Here is a 17,091-nt window from a genome sequence, read left to right as displayed (position 1 = left end):
CTTCGCGGATCACTTGCGGGGCGGCAGTGGGGGGGGGGGGATTGGGCACTACTGTACTGGTTATCGGCTAAGGCGGTCGTTATCGGATAAATACGGTAACTGTCGGATCAAATCTGATCTGCGAGGAATCTATTACTGCTACATACTAGGAATAGATTTATAATAGATTTCCACAAGAAATCTGTCTAGCCGCAGCGTGCACTGGTCAATTCAGTGCAAAGCTATGGACTTTTTTTTCCTGTTTCAGTGCAAGGTAATTTGCCATAGATAGACTGTAAACGCTTTGTCTGTGTGAACATTCCGCTGCTGATTCTACTCAACTCTATATTGATCCCCATGGAAACAAGCAAAATATGCTCATTTTACTTTGGACAACACTACTGACTTATTGCTTGTACAAACCAAGTGAAGAAAACTTGAACATGAATACAATTTAGAAAGCAGATTATTTTACCTGCCTTCATTGCTAAAACACATTTAATGAAAAGGTAGGGTTCCCTGTTTTTGTTTTTAAAGGGGGAGTTACACCACCTCAGCAGCAATCTCCGCCTTCCCAAATAAGGGAAAAATCCAAAATGTCTTTGATTCCAGATCTAAAATGGTTCTTGGAGATCTCGAACCTTTCGAATCTCGAAGCTAACAAATCCTGTACCAGATTTTTCAGACCATAAGACGCTCTTGTCCATGGTGCAGGAGTGTCTATGGCAGATATCCCCATGGCACAGATCTTACCACCACCATTACTGTCTGTGTTCCTGTCCAACAATTATGTCCTACCTCAAAGTGAAAGCTTTCTTGTGCACTTATATGGCCATTACCTACAATCATTTCTGCTGTCTTGTGCTCCTCTTCTTACTATTAAATCCACGCTAATGCTTCCTTTTATTTCATATGCAGCTATTACACCTGCAAATACTTGTGTTGTAAGTAGTCATTAAGCCCCCCTCTTATGCTTTCTAGCACTCCATACATAATAATTACAGTATAACCCCTTGCCCAGCCTTTTCTTGTGCCCCAGAGTGCCATAACAGGTCAGTTGGATGTCACAAACGGCAGGCATCTGAGGCCTGTGTTCATTTTCAGTAAACGGGCAGCCGGTGGTCATTTGGGCGCCTGTTTCTAGGGAGTGTCTGCAACACCTCAACCAAATAACTGTGTGTGCTAGGGCTCAAAACAAGAGCAATTATATGGTAGAGGAAGAAAGCCCTTAAAAAATAGCACCTCCCACAGCAAAATTTGAAAAAGTATAACAAAAATCTTTATTCAACATTGGGTATATTAATAATCACAGTACTGATGATTCAATTAAGAATAAAACCATTTAAAAACCAAGCAAATATTCCAACATGATCCCTGCTGCATATGAAACAATCACTCTAAATGCAATATATTGTATAATAACACAATGCTGCTGTCAGACGTAATACCCCACAGGAGGCTCAATATTGAGCCCAACAGGGGGAGAACCCGGGTTCAGTATACAACCTAATGTGATGCAGGACCAATAAACACCTGTGCAATAAAAAAAAAAAAAAAAAAAAAAAAAATCACACTAGGTTGTATACTGAACCCGGGTTCTCCCCCTGTTGGGCTCAATATTGAGCCTCCTGTGGGGTATTACGTCTGACAGCAGCATTGTGTTATTATACAATATATTGCATTTAGAGTGATTGTTTCATATGCAGCAGGGATCATGTTGGAATATTTGCTTGGTTTTTAAATGGTTTTATTCTTAATTGAATCATCAGTACTGTGATTATTAATATACCCAATGTTGAATAAAGATTTTTGTTATACTTTTTCAAATTTTGCTGTGGGAGGTGCTATTTTTTAAGGGCTTTCTTCCTCTACCATATAATTGTCATTTGGGCGCCTGATGCAGCTAATAGCTGATTGGCTACTACATAGAATTTACTGGTTGTAGCCAATCATCTTGGGAGCCTGATTTTAGGCGTTTGTCACTTATAAGGGGTGGGGGGTTATGCATTAGGTGCGAGTGTATTTTGTGGTTGTGTTGTGAATGGGTGTGGGGTTAAGGTTAGGCACTTATGGGTGGGGGACTGGTTATTAGGTGTGTGTGTGTGTGTGTGTGTGTGTGTGTGTGTGTGTGTGTGTGTGTGTGTGTGTGTGTGTGTGTGTGTGTGTGTGTGTGTGTGTGTGTGTGGTCCTTCTTTTTAGGTAGCAAAAGTTCAAGGTCGGTTAGCACACCATGAATGAATGCAGAACTGTTTATACTGTGTCAAAGTGGCCCCGAAACAATTGTCTATTATTGTGTTGACACATGGATTGAATAATAAAGCACTTCTCTATTAAATCATGGTGTGCTAACCGACCTTGGACTTTTGCTGATTTCATTGGGTGTTGCTTTCCATCCAGGAAGGCAGGGTCCCTGCTTGCTTCAAGAGGTCCACAATCATCCCGGTCCCCAAAAAACAGGGTGTCTCAGACCTCAACAATTTCAGGCCGGTGGCTCTCACCTCAGTCATCATGAAAGCCTTTGAAAGCTTGGTTTTGCCTTTCCTCAAGCAATCGACCGAGTCCCTGCTGGACCCGTTTCAGTTTGCATATAGAGCAAACAGGTCTACTGACGATGCCATAAATATCTGCCTGGAGCTTGTAAATGAACACCTGGACAGACCTGACTCATACGCCAGGATCCTTCTACTCGACTTTAGCTCGGCGTTTAACACCATCAGCCCCCTAATACTTCAGGAAAATCTTGCTGCCCTCGCAGTCCACCCCACCCTCCGCCTCTGGATCACTGACTTCCTAAGTAATAGATCCCAGGCCGTCAAGCTGGACACTATCATCTCCCAACCAAGGACCACCAATACAGGGGCCCCCCAAGGTTGCGTACTGTCGCCGTTCCTATTCTCCCTATACACTAACAATTGCAGGTCCACTGCAGACTCCGTCAAAGTCCTCAAGTTCGCCGACGACACCACCATCGTTGGCCTCATCTCGGGTAATGATGAGCAGGAGTATCGCCACCAGATTGACAGAATTTGCCACTGGTGTAGGGAGAACGGGCTGGTCCTCAACACTACAAAAACGGTCGAGATGATTGTCGGTTTTAGGAAACGCGCCACCACCCCACCCCCGATCAGCATTGACGGCACGGTAGTTGAGAACGTCCCCTGTGCACGCCTCCTTGGCACGACAATCTCTAAGGACCTGACATGGAAAGCCAACACTACCTCCACCCAGAAAAAAGCCCAGCAGAGGCTATTTTTCCTACGCCAACTAAAGAAGTTCGGTATGGCCCGCGAGCTTCTGACGAGCTTCTACACTGCCACAATTAAATCTGTCCTCTGCTCCTCCATCCTGATCTGGTATGCTGGATCCGCTGCCAGCGACAGACACAAACTGCAGAGGGTCATCAGATCAGCGGAGAGAATCATCTGGAAACCACTCCCCTCTCTTGACCAGATTTTCAACTCTAGACTGCGCTCCAGAGCTCAAAAAATCGCTAATGACCCGTCCCACCGAGGTTTACGCTTCTTTAGTAGGCTCCCCCTAGGCCGGAGATTCCGATCCATCTACACCAGGACCACAAGGCACAGGAACAGTTTCTTCCCCTCAGTCGTAAATTATCTGAACTCTTAGAACTCTTAGATCCCTCCTCATCCTACCACGACAAGTGGTGTCTGGTAGCACCCAGCCTGACCGCACGGGTGCACACTTCATATATACGTGTTCAAATGTGTCCAAATGCTGTAACTGTACCCTTTATATTGTCTGTCTGCTTACATATATGTATCGTTATGTCCTGCTCGTTCTCACACTAGCCCTGTACTTGCCAAACCCAAATCCGGGCACGGCCCAGCCGTGCTTGGCGAAATAAAAGATTCTGATTCTGATGTTATGCACAATCCTCAAATAGCAAGGTGTGACGCTTTTTAGGCAGGTTAGGCAATAGGTGATGGGGTGCAGTTAGGCACTTTGCGCCGAGGGATAAGGTTAGAATAGGTGACGGGTAGGGCATAGTAAAATATTGGTAATTTAAATTACAGATATTCTGCTATTAGTAGCACCACCCAGCATCCAACTGATGTAGCAGTGTCACAATATGTACTCCCTTTTCCACCCCCAAATGCATTTAACTATTGCATAGAAAAATATTTGTGTAGAATAGTATCTACGATCCTGGCAAGTAGCATCTACGATCCTGGCAAGTAGCATCTACGACCCTGGCAAGTAGCATCTACGACCCTGGCAAGTAGCATCTACGATCCAGGCAAGTAGCATCTCTACGATCCTGGCAAGTAGCATCTCTACGATCCTGGCAAGTAGCATCTCTACGATCCTGGCAAGTAGCATCTCTACGATCCTGGCAAGTAGCATCTCTACGATCCTGGCAAGTAGCATCTCTACGATCCTGGCAAGTAGCATCTCTACGATCCTGGCAAGTAGCATCTACGATCCTGGCAAGTAGCATCTACGATCCTGGCAAGTAGCATCTACGATCCTGGCAAGTAGCATCTACGATCCTGCATGTAGCATCTACGATACTGCATGTAGCATCTATGATCCTGCATGTAGCATCTACGATACTGTACGTAGCATCAATGATCCTATATGTAGTATATATGATCCTGTATGTAGCATCTATGATCCTGCATGTAGCATCTATGATACTGTACGTAGCATCAATGATCCTATATGTAGTATATATGATCCTGTATGTAGCATCTATGATCCTGCATGTAGCATCTATGATACTGTACGTAGCATCAATGATCCTATATGTAGTATATATGATCCTGTATGTAGCATCTATGATCCTGTATGTAGCATCTATGATCCTGTATGTAGCATCTATTATACTGTATGTAGCATCTATTATACTGTATGTAGCAGCAATGATCCTGTATGTAGCATCTATGATCCAGGACGCTGTATGTAGCATCTATTATACTGAATGTAGCATCTATTATACTGTATGTAGCATCTATGATACTGTGCTAAAGATTTTTTGCACAAATTTGGCCATATACACTATTACCTCTCAGTTGTAAAAGTGATGCTTTATTGGACATACAAATCTGCCGGTAAACACCTTACACGACCAGAACACAGACAGTAATAAAATCTATTTCTGCGCAGAATTCTATTTCTTTTGACATCTATGATACTGTGCCCCGCATTTGCTGTGAAGCAGAGGCCAGACATACGGGAACCAGCAGCACACACAGGGGATGCTGCAAGGAAGCCTTCTCTCTATAAAGGGAATCATTAGAACAAGGGCAGGGGCTGTACTGAGGCAGGGTGGTCTGCCCAGGGGATAGGCCAGGAAGTAATTCTATCTCAAGTCCCATTGAAACCCTTCAGCGCGCGCTGCTTAGTACAGTCACCTCCATTTACAAGGAGCCACAAAGGTGAACAGTTTAATGTGGCAGAGGAATCACACATGAGCGAGAAAGTGCTTCATGCATGGAAAATAGAATTTCTCCAAAGCAAATTCCATGAGTAGAACACAGGCGCAACTTGCAAAATGAAATAAAAATAGAAAACAAATGTGCAAAGTGAAGCTTTTACACACAAAGGAAGGATAAAAAAATGACAGATGAGGCCTTGCGTAAAACATGACCTCGTAACGATGGAAATTGAGCATGTGATGGAAGAAAACATAACTCATAACCGGAGGTCACTGTGCGTGAAAACTGCATGTTACGAGTTCTGATAGCTCCATTAGTGAAAACATGCTGGAAGTGAGGGTGCTTCCAATAATAACACAACAAATAGTTCATATTTATTAATCAGGGCTTTGTGGGGGCACCAATTATTATTATTTCGTATTTATATTGCACCAACATCTTCAGCAGCGATGTACAGAGTACATATATACGTTGTACACACACACACATACATATATATATATATATATATATATATATATATATATATATATATATATATATATATATATATATATATATATATATATATATATATATATATATACTCAGTTGACTGTTGGGCTGATATCGTGCAGCTGGCCACGTATGAATGATGTTGTTCAAACAACATTGTTGTGCATTATGCGCGCATGTCGTGCATAATGTTGCTTCCATGCGCAGTATTTAAATTAGCTGGTCATTTGCAATATGGTCAAAGGAACAAGGGCGTCAATTAAGGATAAAATATACTAAAAACTGGCTAAAAATTGAGGTATTTGTGGGCTTACTTCCAGGAAGTTAGACTTAACAAGTCCAAATTCAAAAACAACCATTACTCCCCCACATTTGAAAAGAAAGCCTCCAACTGCAACGCATTTCATCAGCCCTGAAGAAGTGTCATGTGACGCGAAACGCATCGGTGGGAGGAGCCAATAGCCGCACCACGCTAGTCAAGCGTCCCCACTGCCTAACGCCGACACTGTTAGCCGGCATGTTCAAGCCACACTACGCCAGCCTAGACAAACTGTGCTTGTCCCAGAGCCAAGGCGCCCTTGTATGTGTGACACACTGGGCGCGTCCGCGTTGCATGCGAATTCAGCAAGTGACCACGGCAGAGTCGGGTCCCGCCGAGGAGAGCATGTGTTGTGCGCCCACCATCCTTACAAGGACAGTATCAGTATCAGACACTAGGATGCGAGAGGACACATGGAGCAATTGAGGGAAGGACACGGTCAACAGGCTGGCGCAAGTATATGGATATATGATTGGAGGAATGATGCTTGTCTAGTATTGCTTCCTAACTGCTTGTGAAGCTCTGTGGAACTGTGATAGTGCTTAGCCAGCTTATGCTTTATGCTGCAGCTTTTTTTGCAACTAACAAAAGGACTCATCCCCATTACGGGGAAAGCAGCTGCTGTGTGTATGGTGGTGTGCTGTTGAGTGACAGCTGGGCAGACTGGGCTTGCGTGCATGGAGCATAAGAGTCCTTTTGAAAGACTCCATGCACACAAGCCTAGATTGAATATCTGGGGGATATGTGGGAAGGCTCTTTGGTTTTAGAATTTACTGAATTCTGCGCAGAAACAGTTTTTAATGCTATCTGTGTATTGGTTCCTTAAAGGAGCCTACTTGTAACTTGACAATTGATTGTGCAATAAAGAGTTAATGATTGGACCAAGATGAAACGGTGCTTGAGGCCAATTTATGTATTCCTTTTTTATTTCATGGGAGAATCCCTGCTTCATCAGGCCAATTAATGGAGTATCTGTTGTGTCCAAACGTTGGCGCTTGGCACCTCCATTTTTAACCAGTTTCAAGTGCATTGTAATCTTTGTTGGAGACTCTGTTCCTTTGAACATTACATCTATTGATATCGACGTAACAACTTCTTAACCTGTGTGGGGTCGGGTCTAACCTCCAAACCTGCTAACAGAGTGGTTGCCTTGGAGGTAACCCATGTTTGTGATTATTACTCTTTTCAAGCTTTGATACATCATACTTGAACAATATACACTACGCTATATTGGGCTCTCGGTTTCTCCCTCCATCTTTTTCTTACAATGTTGTTGGAAAGACTCAATGTCTTTGCCGCAGGTGAAGCAGTTTCCCCTGTGTTGGCCGCTTGTTTTCAGCGACTCTCGTAAAGCAAGCACCTTAACAGCAGAGTGCCTGACGACCTGCCCAACTACAGTGGTCAAGGGTCATCACTGTGGCTGTGTTAATCAGACATACCAGGTTCTTTGCCATTGACAACAGCAGTGCCGTTCTCTACGTTACACTCCCCATCAGAGCTCGGTCTCTCAAATGACAATTTCTGAAAATAGAACACATGAAAATTACAAATGTCACATAATTAAAGCTAAACTCTATCCAAACAGCTACATATTGCAAATACAGGTATCTGAACATTGTACCACAAACCCCCCCACTGCTGATGCATTGTTTAAAAGGAAATAAATATGCCAGCCTCCTTATGGCACTCAGTTCAGGTGAACTTTAAAAAGGTTTATCGGCTAATCTAGACCTGTAACACTAAAGCCTTGTACACACCTTAGATTGTTCTCTGCCGAGGTAGCTGCTCAGCTCCATCCCTCTCTATAGTAACAGCACTCAGCATCATCCCTCTGTACCTCTCCATAGTAACAGCACTCAGCATCATCCCTCTGTACCTCTCCATAGTAACCGCACTCAGCATCATCCCTCTGTACCTCTCCATAGTAACCGCACTCAGCATCATCCCTCTGTACCTCTCTATTGTAACAGCGCTCAGCATCATCCCTCCGTCCCTCTCCATAGTAACAGCACTCAGCATCATCTCTCTGCCCCTCTTCATAGTAACAGCACTCAGCATCATCCCTCCGTCCCTCTCCATAGTAACAGCACTCAGCATCATCTCTCTGCCCCTCTCCATAGTAACAGCACTCAGCATCATCCCTCCGTCCCTCTCCATAGTAACAGCACTCAGCATCATCTCTCTGCCCCTCTCCATAGTAACAGCACTCAGCATCATCCCTCCGTCCCTCTCCATAGTAACAGCACTCAGCATCATCCCTCCGTCCCTCTCCATAGTAACAGCACTCAGCATCATCCCTCCGTCCCTCTCCATTATAACAGCACTCAGCATCATCCCTCTGTCCCTCTCCATAGTAACAGCACTCAGCATCATCCCTCTGTCCCTCTCCATAGTAACAGCACTCAGCATCATCCCTCCGTCCCTCTCCATAGTAACAGCACTCAGCATCATCCCTCCGTCCCTCTCCATAGTAACAGCGCTCAGCATCATCCCTCTGCCCCTCTCCATAGTAACAGAATGTGTTGCTAGTCTGCACAAACCTCGGAGGACTGAGTCCCAAACTCTGAGGGCGACAATAACTTAAAATAACTGTATAGTCACACCCAACCTATCCCTCACATTAAAGCCCACTGAAATGAGAGGGATATGGAGGCTGCCATATGTATTTCCTTCTAAACAATACCAGTAGACTGGCAATCCTGCTGATCCTTTGCCTCTTATGCTAGGTACACATAATACAATTTTCCGGCAGATTTACCCGCCAGATTGATTTTTTCCAACATGAATTTCGTTCAATGTACATAAAAGTGAACGGAAATAGATCGAAATTCACATCGGACATGTTGGTAAAAAAATCGACCTGGCAGGTAAATCTGCCAGAAAATTGTATAGTGTGTACCTAGCAAAACACTTTTGTCATAGATCCTGAACAAGCATGCAGCAGATCAGATGTCGATGACAAAAATCTGATAAGATAAGCTGCATGCTTGTTTCAAGTATGTGATTCAGACACTACAGCAGCCAAAAAGATCAGTGGGACTGCCAGGCAACTGGTATTGTTAAAAACAGGTCTGTGGAGTCGAAGCAATTTTTGGGCACCTGGAGTCGGTGGTTTCATAAACTGAGGAGTCAGAGCTGGAATCAAATGATTTTTGTACCGACTCCCCAGCCCTGGTTTAAAAGGAAATAAATATGATAATTTTAGAGGTTACCAATCATCTTTAGTTACCGGAACTGCTCTAGAAAATAAAAGGACATATTGAGAGTTCTTCATTATGGTCCAGCGGGCCAAGTCCCCCAATAGGGCTTATGGAAGAACAGCGTACAAAAAGACCTCACCACCCTTCTGCTCACTTCACAGTCCAGGCTACAAGCTGGAAGGAAGTAGCTGAAACATTGGTACACATTTGTTTGGCAGATAAAATGAAGGGCGTCACCAACATATTCACTTTTTTTCCTTATACCATGTAGATTGAGAAAAATGACCAGTTCATATAAGGTGCATTGTATACCTTTTCCAGTTCATTCTTTGGTACTGGTGAGCTTGAAGAATGCCCATCGGAGTCCACAGGTCCATTATAGCTGCTGCACACGTCCTTTATCACCTACAACAAAAATATTGGCCAGTCATGAAAATCAGAATCTACCATGGTAATCCTCTACCAAAAATCTGTAAGAACAAGAGGTAGAGGCATGTCAGGCACCACCTGAGCTGAATCTCCCACAAGGAGAACTAGGTAGGTGCCTAACAGAGATGGTTTAATAAAATGCCAAAAAGTCCTATCACCACAAATCACCACTTCTTAAAGGACACCCGGGGTGAAAATAAACGAATAAAATAAACAATTGTATCTATCCTCCTTCTCCTAAATACAAATTAAGATCTACCACAGATTCATTTTATATTTAAATCTACTTTTTACGTTTTTATTGTTTTTGCTTAATGACACATCCATTGAAGTGTGTCAGAGCTAAAATCTATGAACTATTAACCCTTTCCATCTTTTTCCTGCTCTCAAAAGCCATTTTCTGCTAGGAAAGTGTTTTATAGTTGGAATTTCTTATCAGTGAGGGTCACACTGTTGTCTGACTTAGTGCTGACTCAGACAGGAACTGCCACTTACATACCTGATGTTTAACTCTTTCAGACAGAGAAAGCAAAAAAAGGAACACAGCATAGTTATTTGTGTGCTAGGCACTGTACATACAGATGTCTATGTCAACATGTCACCTCGGGTATCCTTTAAGGCTTATATGCATGTCTAACAAAAGCGTACAATCAACAACATGCCCGACTGCAAGCCTAAGTGATTGCACAACTTTTTCCATGCACCAACCAACTGAATGACCAACTCATTTGCATACTGCACACACAAGCAGAACAATGGGCAGTAAGATAGGGCTGCATTTAAAACAAGTACAAGTTGTTTAAAACCTTGTACGCACAAGGCCAACTGCACGATATCAGCACAACAGTTGTGGGAGTTGATCCGCCGGTTGGATCAGGCAAACTGGCTAATATCAGACGCTCGTCTAGTCGCTTGTCACGCGTACACACGCCCAACTATCATCAGATAGACCAAGTTTGAGATCATCCTATACTTATCAAGAGGAAGAGAATTTTTATGGTGGTTAGATTGTTACTGGCTTTGAAGTGCTGATCACTGCATGAATGGAGCATTTGATCACAAGTAGCAAATGACTGCATTAATAAAAAGCATCATCCTTTGGCTTCGACTGCAGCAGGAGGTTGCTTGGTTTTACAGTGTTGAACCATGGTATGATATATGATGATATATGGATTGAGATGGCAAAAATGCCAGCCAATCAGCGATCATAAAACAAAGGCATTGATTCTAAACCATTTTTTGGGTAAATTGGTTCCACACTAGTCCAAAATTAATACAGGTGAATTTTAATAGTAATCTGAATGATAACTAAATATAAACAGCATACAAAAGCAATTAGTATTCGAAAGGTTCAATTTTATATCAGTGGCGCTTTAACTTGAATCTATACGTCTTGGGAGATCTGGGATTGCACTCCCATAAGATTCCATTCCCATTCTTTCATCTGATCATTGATTGGTTAGGGGTGTTTCCCTCACAGGAAGTGATTTCCACTCACTTCCTGTCCCTGAGAAATCTATGGAGCTTGTTGGTTTTAAAATAAAAACGTGTAGGCCCACAGACTGGAAATGAGGGACACCAATAAAAACTAGTCACCGAGTGCCTCTCTTTCTCACAGTACAAAAACAATTTGTCGAGGTCTTTGTCCCTCTTGGAGAGATTTGTATACTTTCTCTCTGAACAGGAAATGATTGAAAATGTCACAGATGAGGACACAGGGCAAAAATAAACCATCCCCAACAAATAAAAAGTTCAAACCTCTTACCACACTATCCAAAACTAAAACAAAGTATTTTTTCCCTGAAAGTAGGCTTTAAGAGCCCCGTCTGTATAGTATTGGTTCAGCTGATATAATGCCTTCACAGACCAAAGGTGCACTTTAGCAGGGCACACGCCCAAGTCAAACAACACTTCCAGAGTTGTTATGTATTTTATTTCATGTTTGCCAGTGAAAACAAAAGCCACGGCGGTGATATTATCCTCTGGGGTCCTGTTGATGGTTATAATATTGTCAGAGACTGCTGACAACCATATAAAATGGTCCACAGTCTTTTCATTCACATGACCTATCTAAACATAAACACGAGACACCACAAAAAGAAAGATTAATGGATCTCCACCACACAGGACCCAACGATTAGGAGAAAAATGCTCTAAGTCAACAAACAGACTCACTGACGCAAGCCGTTACACAAATCATAATGATTTAATTAGTAAAGCCACAATAGCCTCGAAAGTGCAGAGAAAACTGTACAATGTATATTTTGGCAAATGGCAGAATACAGTTTTATGTGCAGATGCGGAGTATGGTGAGAACCACAGGTGTCTAAACAGAATCTGGCAGGCTTAGTAACTAGAAGATGCCACATATAAGGGGGTCAACCTGTGGTCACATGTCCCGAATACAAGTCAAGGCCACTGGGTATCGACAAAGAGCAAGAGAAACCCACACAGACACGGGGAGGACATAGAAACTCTGTGCAGATAGCGCCCTGGCTGAGATTCCAACTGAGGACCAGCGCTGCAAGGTGAGAGTGCTAACCACCACACTACCGTGCTGCCCATTTATAATAGTGCCAATATATACAACAAGACAAATAATGCTTAAAGGAGTACTGTGGGGGGGGGGGGGGTTACTTACCTGGGGCTTCTAATGGTCCCCTGCAGACGTCCTGTGCCCGCGGAGCCACTCACCAATTGCTCCAGTCTCACTTCTGGAATTTCCGACTTTAAAAGTTGGAAAACCACTGCACCTGTGCGGCCACGCCCTTGCTGATGTCACCAGGAGTGTATTGCGCAGGCCTGCAGTCTGCACCTGCGCAGTACGCTCCTGGGGACATCAGCGTGAGCAAGGACACGGCCGCACAGGCACAGTGGTTTTCAGACTTTAAAGTCGGACATTCCAGACGTGAATCGGAGGCGGGGACCGGAGCATCGGTGAGTGGCTGCGTGGGCACAGGACGTCTGCGGGGGACCAAAAGAAGCCCCATGTAAGTTCAACTCTTTTTCTCTTTACCCTCCTACAGTAGTTCTTTAAGAAATTAGGTCTCCATTATGAAGTGACTCAGGAACCTGTGCACACATCTCTGATGTTTAAACTGCTGTCAAAAAAAAAAAATGTTTAACATAATGAAAAATTATATTCTATGCTTTTATATTGCTGTCTGTCTTTTCACTGAATTGTGTTTCCCTCACCCACTGTTTCTGGGACCTCCATGCAACTTTGTGGCTTGAACATGAAAGCAAGTCATCCTAAAACCTATCCTGGGGTTAGAAGTTGGTACCTGCATGAGGGTAGAAAAGGGTTAATGCTTGATCCAGAAATATAAGTGGGCATAGGTTAGGTTTGGGTATGACAGAGGGTAAATGGTAAGGTAAGCGAAAGTATTGTGTTAGATTAGGGGTAACGATTGATCTGAAATCAGCTAGGAATAGTTTGTAGAGTCAAAGTTAAGGTGGGGCTTTGCAGAACAGTCAGTAACAAAAAAATGCGTTAATGTCTGTAAGTTAAGTGCTACTGGTATTGAGGGGGGGGGGGGGGGGTATGTATTGCTAATCTAATGGGCACCTTAGGGGTAAGTAGTTCTGGGGTCACTGGCCAGCTTCCCAGATAAAATCAAATTTTATAAAAAATGGTTTTAGATCAGAAGAAAGCAGCAGGGAGTGGCGAAAACGGGGCAGAGGGGTCCCCGAAGTCATCAGGATTTGTTTGCAGACAGGAGCTGGGCTGCAGGAGGCGGATCTTTGGCCTTCAGTGAATGTACCTATTTCAGTCTACTTCCGGCTTTCATGGAAGCAAAGGTTTAGCATCCTGTGTTTGCTTATTAGCTGTCTCTGCCAAGGACTGCCTAATTCATGTGCTGACACAACTAAGAGATCGAATTACACTTGTGATTACTTAAAGTCGGATCCAAGATGAAAAACTAACTCTGACAAGTAACTTGTCTATATATCTTATCTAAAGTTTAGATAGTTTACACAGCAAATATAGCTGCAAAAAGCTTGAACAGTTTATGATTATTTATTCCTGTGATACAATGACAGCAGCCATGTTCTGTTTGTCACATTACACAAACAAGCTGATAGCATCTCCAGCCCTCAGCCTCCCCTCCTCCTCTGAAATCTCTGGCTAGTAACCTCCTCCTCCTGCCCAGCTCACATAAGCCCTTGCTACAGTGCCAAGGCTCTCTGGAAACGCTGTGGGCGAGGCTTGTTTAGTTTACAGTGAATTAGAGTTTAAAAAAAAAAATATATATCTTTGGCTTGAGGAATGCCCTATAAACTATATGAAAGGAACACAATTATGCAATGAGTAAAAGTTTATCCTGGATCCATTTTAAAGATGAGGGGTAATTAGACGCTTTTATTTCTAAAAACACAGGGTGCATTTCTCTTCGTTTACCTTGTGTCCTGTGCAAGAGTTTAGGTCCACTTTAAAGGACCACTATAGTGAAAAAGTGTAAAATTTAAAGTAAGGCTATGAGTAAGGATATGATCCGAAACATGTCAGCTGTTTTACTGTATTTGTGAGTTGGATTCAAATAAAAACCCTTGGACTTTACCTGCGGGTGTGCGGACTTCATCTTCACTGTGTTCCTGATTTGCCGTTTGGCTTCCAGCACCCTGCACAGGTATCAGAGGTAGAGCGGTTTTCCTTCCTACGTAAAATTTAAAGTACATGCAAACATACACAAATAAGAAGTACATTTTCCTAGAGTAAAATGAGACAAATTACTTTTCTTCTATGTTGCTTTCACTTACAGTAGGTAGTAGAAATCTTACAGAACCGACAGGTTGTGGATCAGCTCATTTCCTTATGGGGTATTCTCAGCATGGTCTTTATTCTTTATAAAAAGACATTCCCTGAAAAGGATTTACACAAATATGCTAGCCAGCCTCCCTGCACGGTTTTTGGCAGTTGGATGGAGCAACCGCCATCTACTGAGCACTTTTAAAAATAAAGTAAATCTTGAGGAACCCCCCCCCCCCCCCCCCCCAATGAGGAGATAACATGGTCTAAAACCTGTCGGTTCTGTCAGATTTTTATTATCTACTGTAAGTGAGAGCAACATAGTAATTTATGTCTCATCTTACTCTGGGAAAAAATGTACTTCTTATTTGTATATGTTAACATGGACTATACATTTTTATAGTGGTCCTTTAAGGGGAGTTTGCACAAATGGGGGCAGCAAGGGACAGCACACTAACAGCCACACACACAGGGCAGCATCAAGTGCAATTATTTGACCACCAAAGAAACACGTCAGGTACACTTTAGATAAATGCTTCCATTGTTTGGCCTAGAAGCCAGTTTATTAAAGCCCCCATCTACCCAAAGCTGATCTTTTAGTCATGGGTGGATGCTGGGAGGAGGATCTTTGTATACATTTCAGGCCCTGCCGCCGAAAGAAATATGGAGCCTGTGGAAAGAGGAATGGGAATAAATTCAAAGACGTTCCTTCCTGTTCAAGCAGAAAAATCTTTATCAGGCCCAGTGCTTTACAGACAACAATGCATTTCTCTGTGCTGGAGACAGAGGCCCTCTCCTGGCTATTTGGTTTCCCAATAGCCTGCCTCATGGGGGCGGCCATAAATAACGTCCAGCGGATTTCGAAGGCCCGTCTTCATAAGAGCCACATAAATATTTGTTAAATTGTCTTTGCTAATCAGATGAGGCGTTGTGGAACGCTTGGCTCGGGTAGCGCTGGTGTTTGTCTTGCTGATTCAGGGCTCAGCTGTGAACTCCGCGAGTCTCTCTCTACCCCACAGGCAGTGCTTCAACCTCCTCTCAGTTGGCAACACAAAGAGCATTCCACTTTAATTGCACAACAGCTCTGATTAAATATCTGTGATGAGCAGGGGACTTGGCCGCGGCACATTATTTTCTCAGCACTGTACGGCACTAGCACGATTTCACGCTGTTTAAAGAGAAATACCACTTATACTGAGCAAACTCAATGCTTTTACTTCAGCCCTATACGTAGTAATGATTGGTGACTAACAAGGTTTCAGCTTGACAACTTTGTTTTTATGTGTGTATAAAACATTCCACAGTGCTCCTAAAAGAAACAGAGATAGGAGTGTTTTCATGCTTTAGTAAATGCCAGTTGCCTGACTTCTGTACCTGTGCGCTGCCGCTACACTGCAGACAGTGTATTGGTCATCGGGAAATCGAACAGCGTTACGCTACGCACCGGATCAAACCCTAGCGAGTGAGATTAGCCAGCATGCGCAATTGATTGATTCAACGTTTTTTTGCCGGAAAATGATCAAAATGGTGGATCGGGTCTCCATGTTGTGGCATCTATATTTGTCAGATTTGATCAATATGATTGAATAGTCTGGATATTGAAGTAAAAAGTAATGTATGGGCACCCTTACACCTTTTCACAGTCACATCAGAAGGAATACATGCAAAAACAGTGCTGGGAAATTTAAGCACAAGGTGAAGCCGAAAAACAGCTCACCATGACTCCCGGCTGCATTAATCACTAACGGCCTCCAGGCCGCTATTGACACTGGGGTAAGATGTAAATCAGCTGCCAGCTATTGCTGGTGGCCGAATTACACTATTTTTTTAAAAAGTAATTTGGGCTGCGTCTTTTAACGACTCCTAAATTACTGTCTGAACGCAGCAATACCCCTAATTCACTTTACAACCTATGGCGGCACATGAGGCCGTTTTGCATCAGAAGACCTCTTTTAGGCCCACTTCACAGTTGCAACGGAACAGATCCCAACGGATGTGAACGGATCCAATGTTAACCACTTGACGACCAGTGGATTTCTGTCTGATCTGTGCTGCGTGGGCTCTCCAACCCGCAGCACAGATCAGGATTATGCCAGGGTGATCAGACTTGCCCCCTTTTTTCCCCACTAGGGGGATGTCCTGCTGGGGGGGGGGTCTGATCGCCGCCGGCTCTCTGCGCTTTGCGGGGGGAGGGGCTCTTCAAAGCCCCCCTCCGCAGCGTTTTCAGCGCTCCGTCCCTCTCCCTCCCTCTCCCTCCCCTTCTGAGCTGCGCAGGACGGATATCCGTCCTGCGCATTGTAGGATAGGCTTCAGCCTATCATATGCCGGCGATCCTCGGCCAATCAGAGGCCGGGGATCGCCGATCTGCCTTACGGCGCTGCTGCGCAGCAGCGCCGTATGATGTAAACAGCGGGGATTTCTTCCCCGCGCGTTTACATTTTGCCGGCGAGCCACGATCCTTTTCACAAACAGACCATCAGGGGGTGCTGTATGACTGATATTGTGGTGAAACCCCTCCCA

General features: G+C 43.8%; 1 protein-coding gene across 4 annotated transcripts in view; it reads right to left on the bottom strand.

Moving 5' to 3' along the window:
- The window catches only part of AFAP1 (actin filament associated protein 1), a 207,973-nt gene that overhangs the window by 59,694 nt on the left and 131,188 nt on the right, over positions 1–17,091 (bottom strand). For all 4 annotated transcript variants that reach the window (XM_068276817.1, XM_068276826.1, XM_068276845.1 and 1 more), the window contains exons 7-8: positions 9,705–9,797; positions 7,632–7,713 (exon numbers count right to left, since the gene is read on the bottom strand). In XM_068276817.1, the coding sequence (XP_068132918.1) occupies positions 7,632–7,713; positions 9,705–9,797 (175 nt within the window). The remainder of the gene's footprint in view (positions 1–7,631; positions 7,714–9,704; positions 9,798–17,091) is intronic.

This window comes from Hyperolius riggenbachi, chromosome 1 (genome assembly GCF_040937935.1).
Source record: "Hyperolius riggenbachi isolate aHypRig1 chromosome 1, aHypRig1.pri, whole genome shotgun sequence".
In the NCBI taxonomy this organism is placed as follows: domain Eukaryota; kingdom Metazoa; phylum Chordata; class Amphibia; order Anura; family Hyperoliidae; genus Hyperolius; species Hyperolius riggenbachi.
This window is presented reverse-complemented; position numbering and strand designations above follow the sequence as displayed.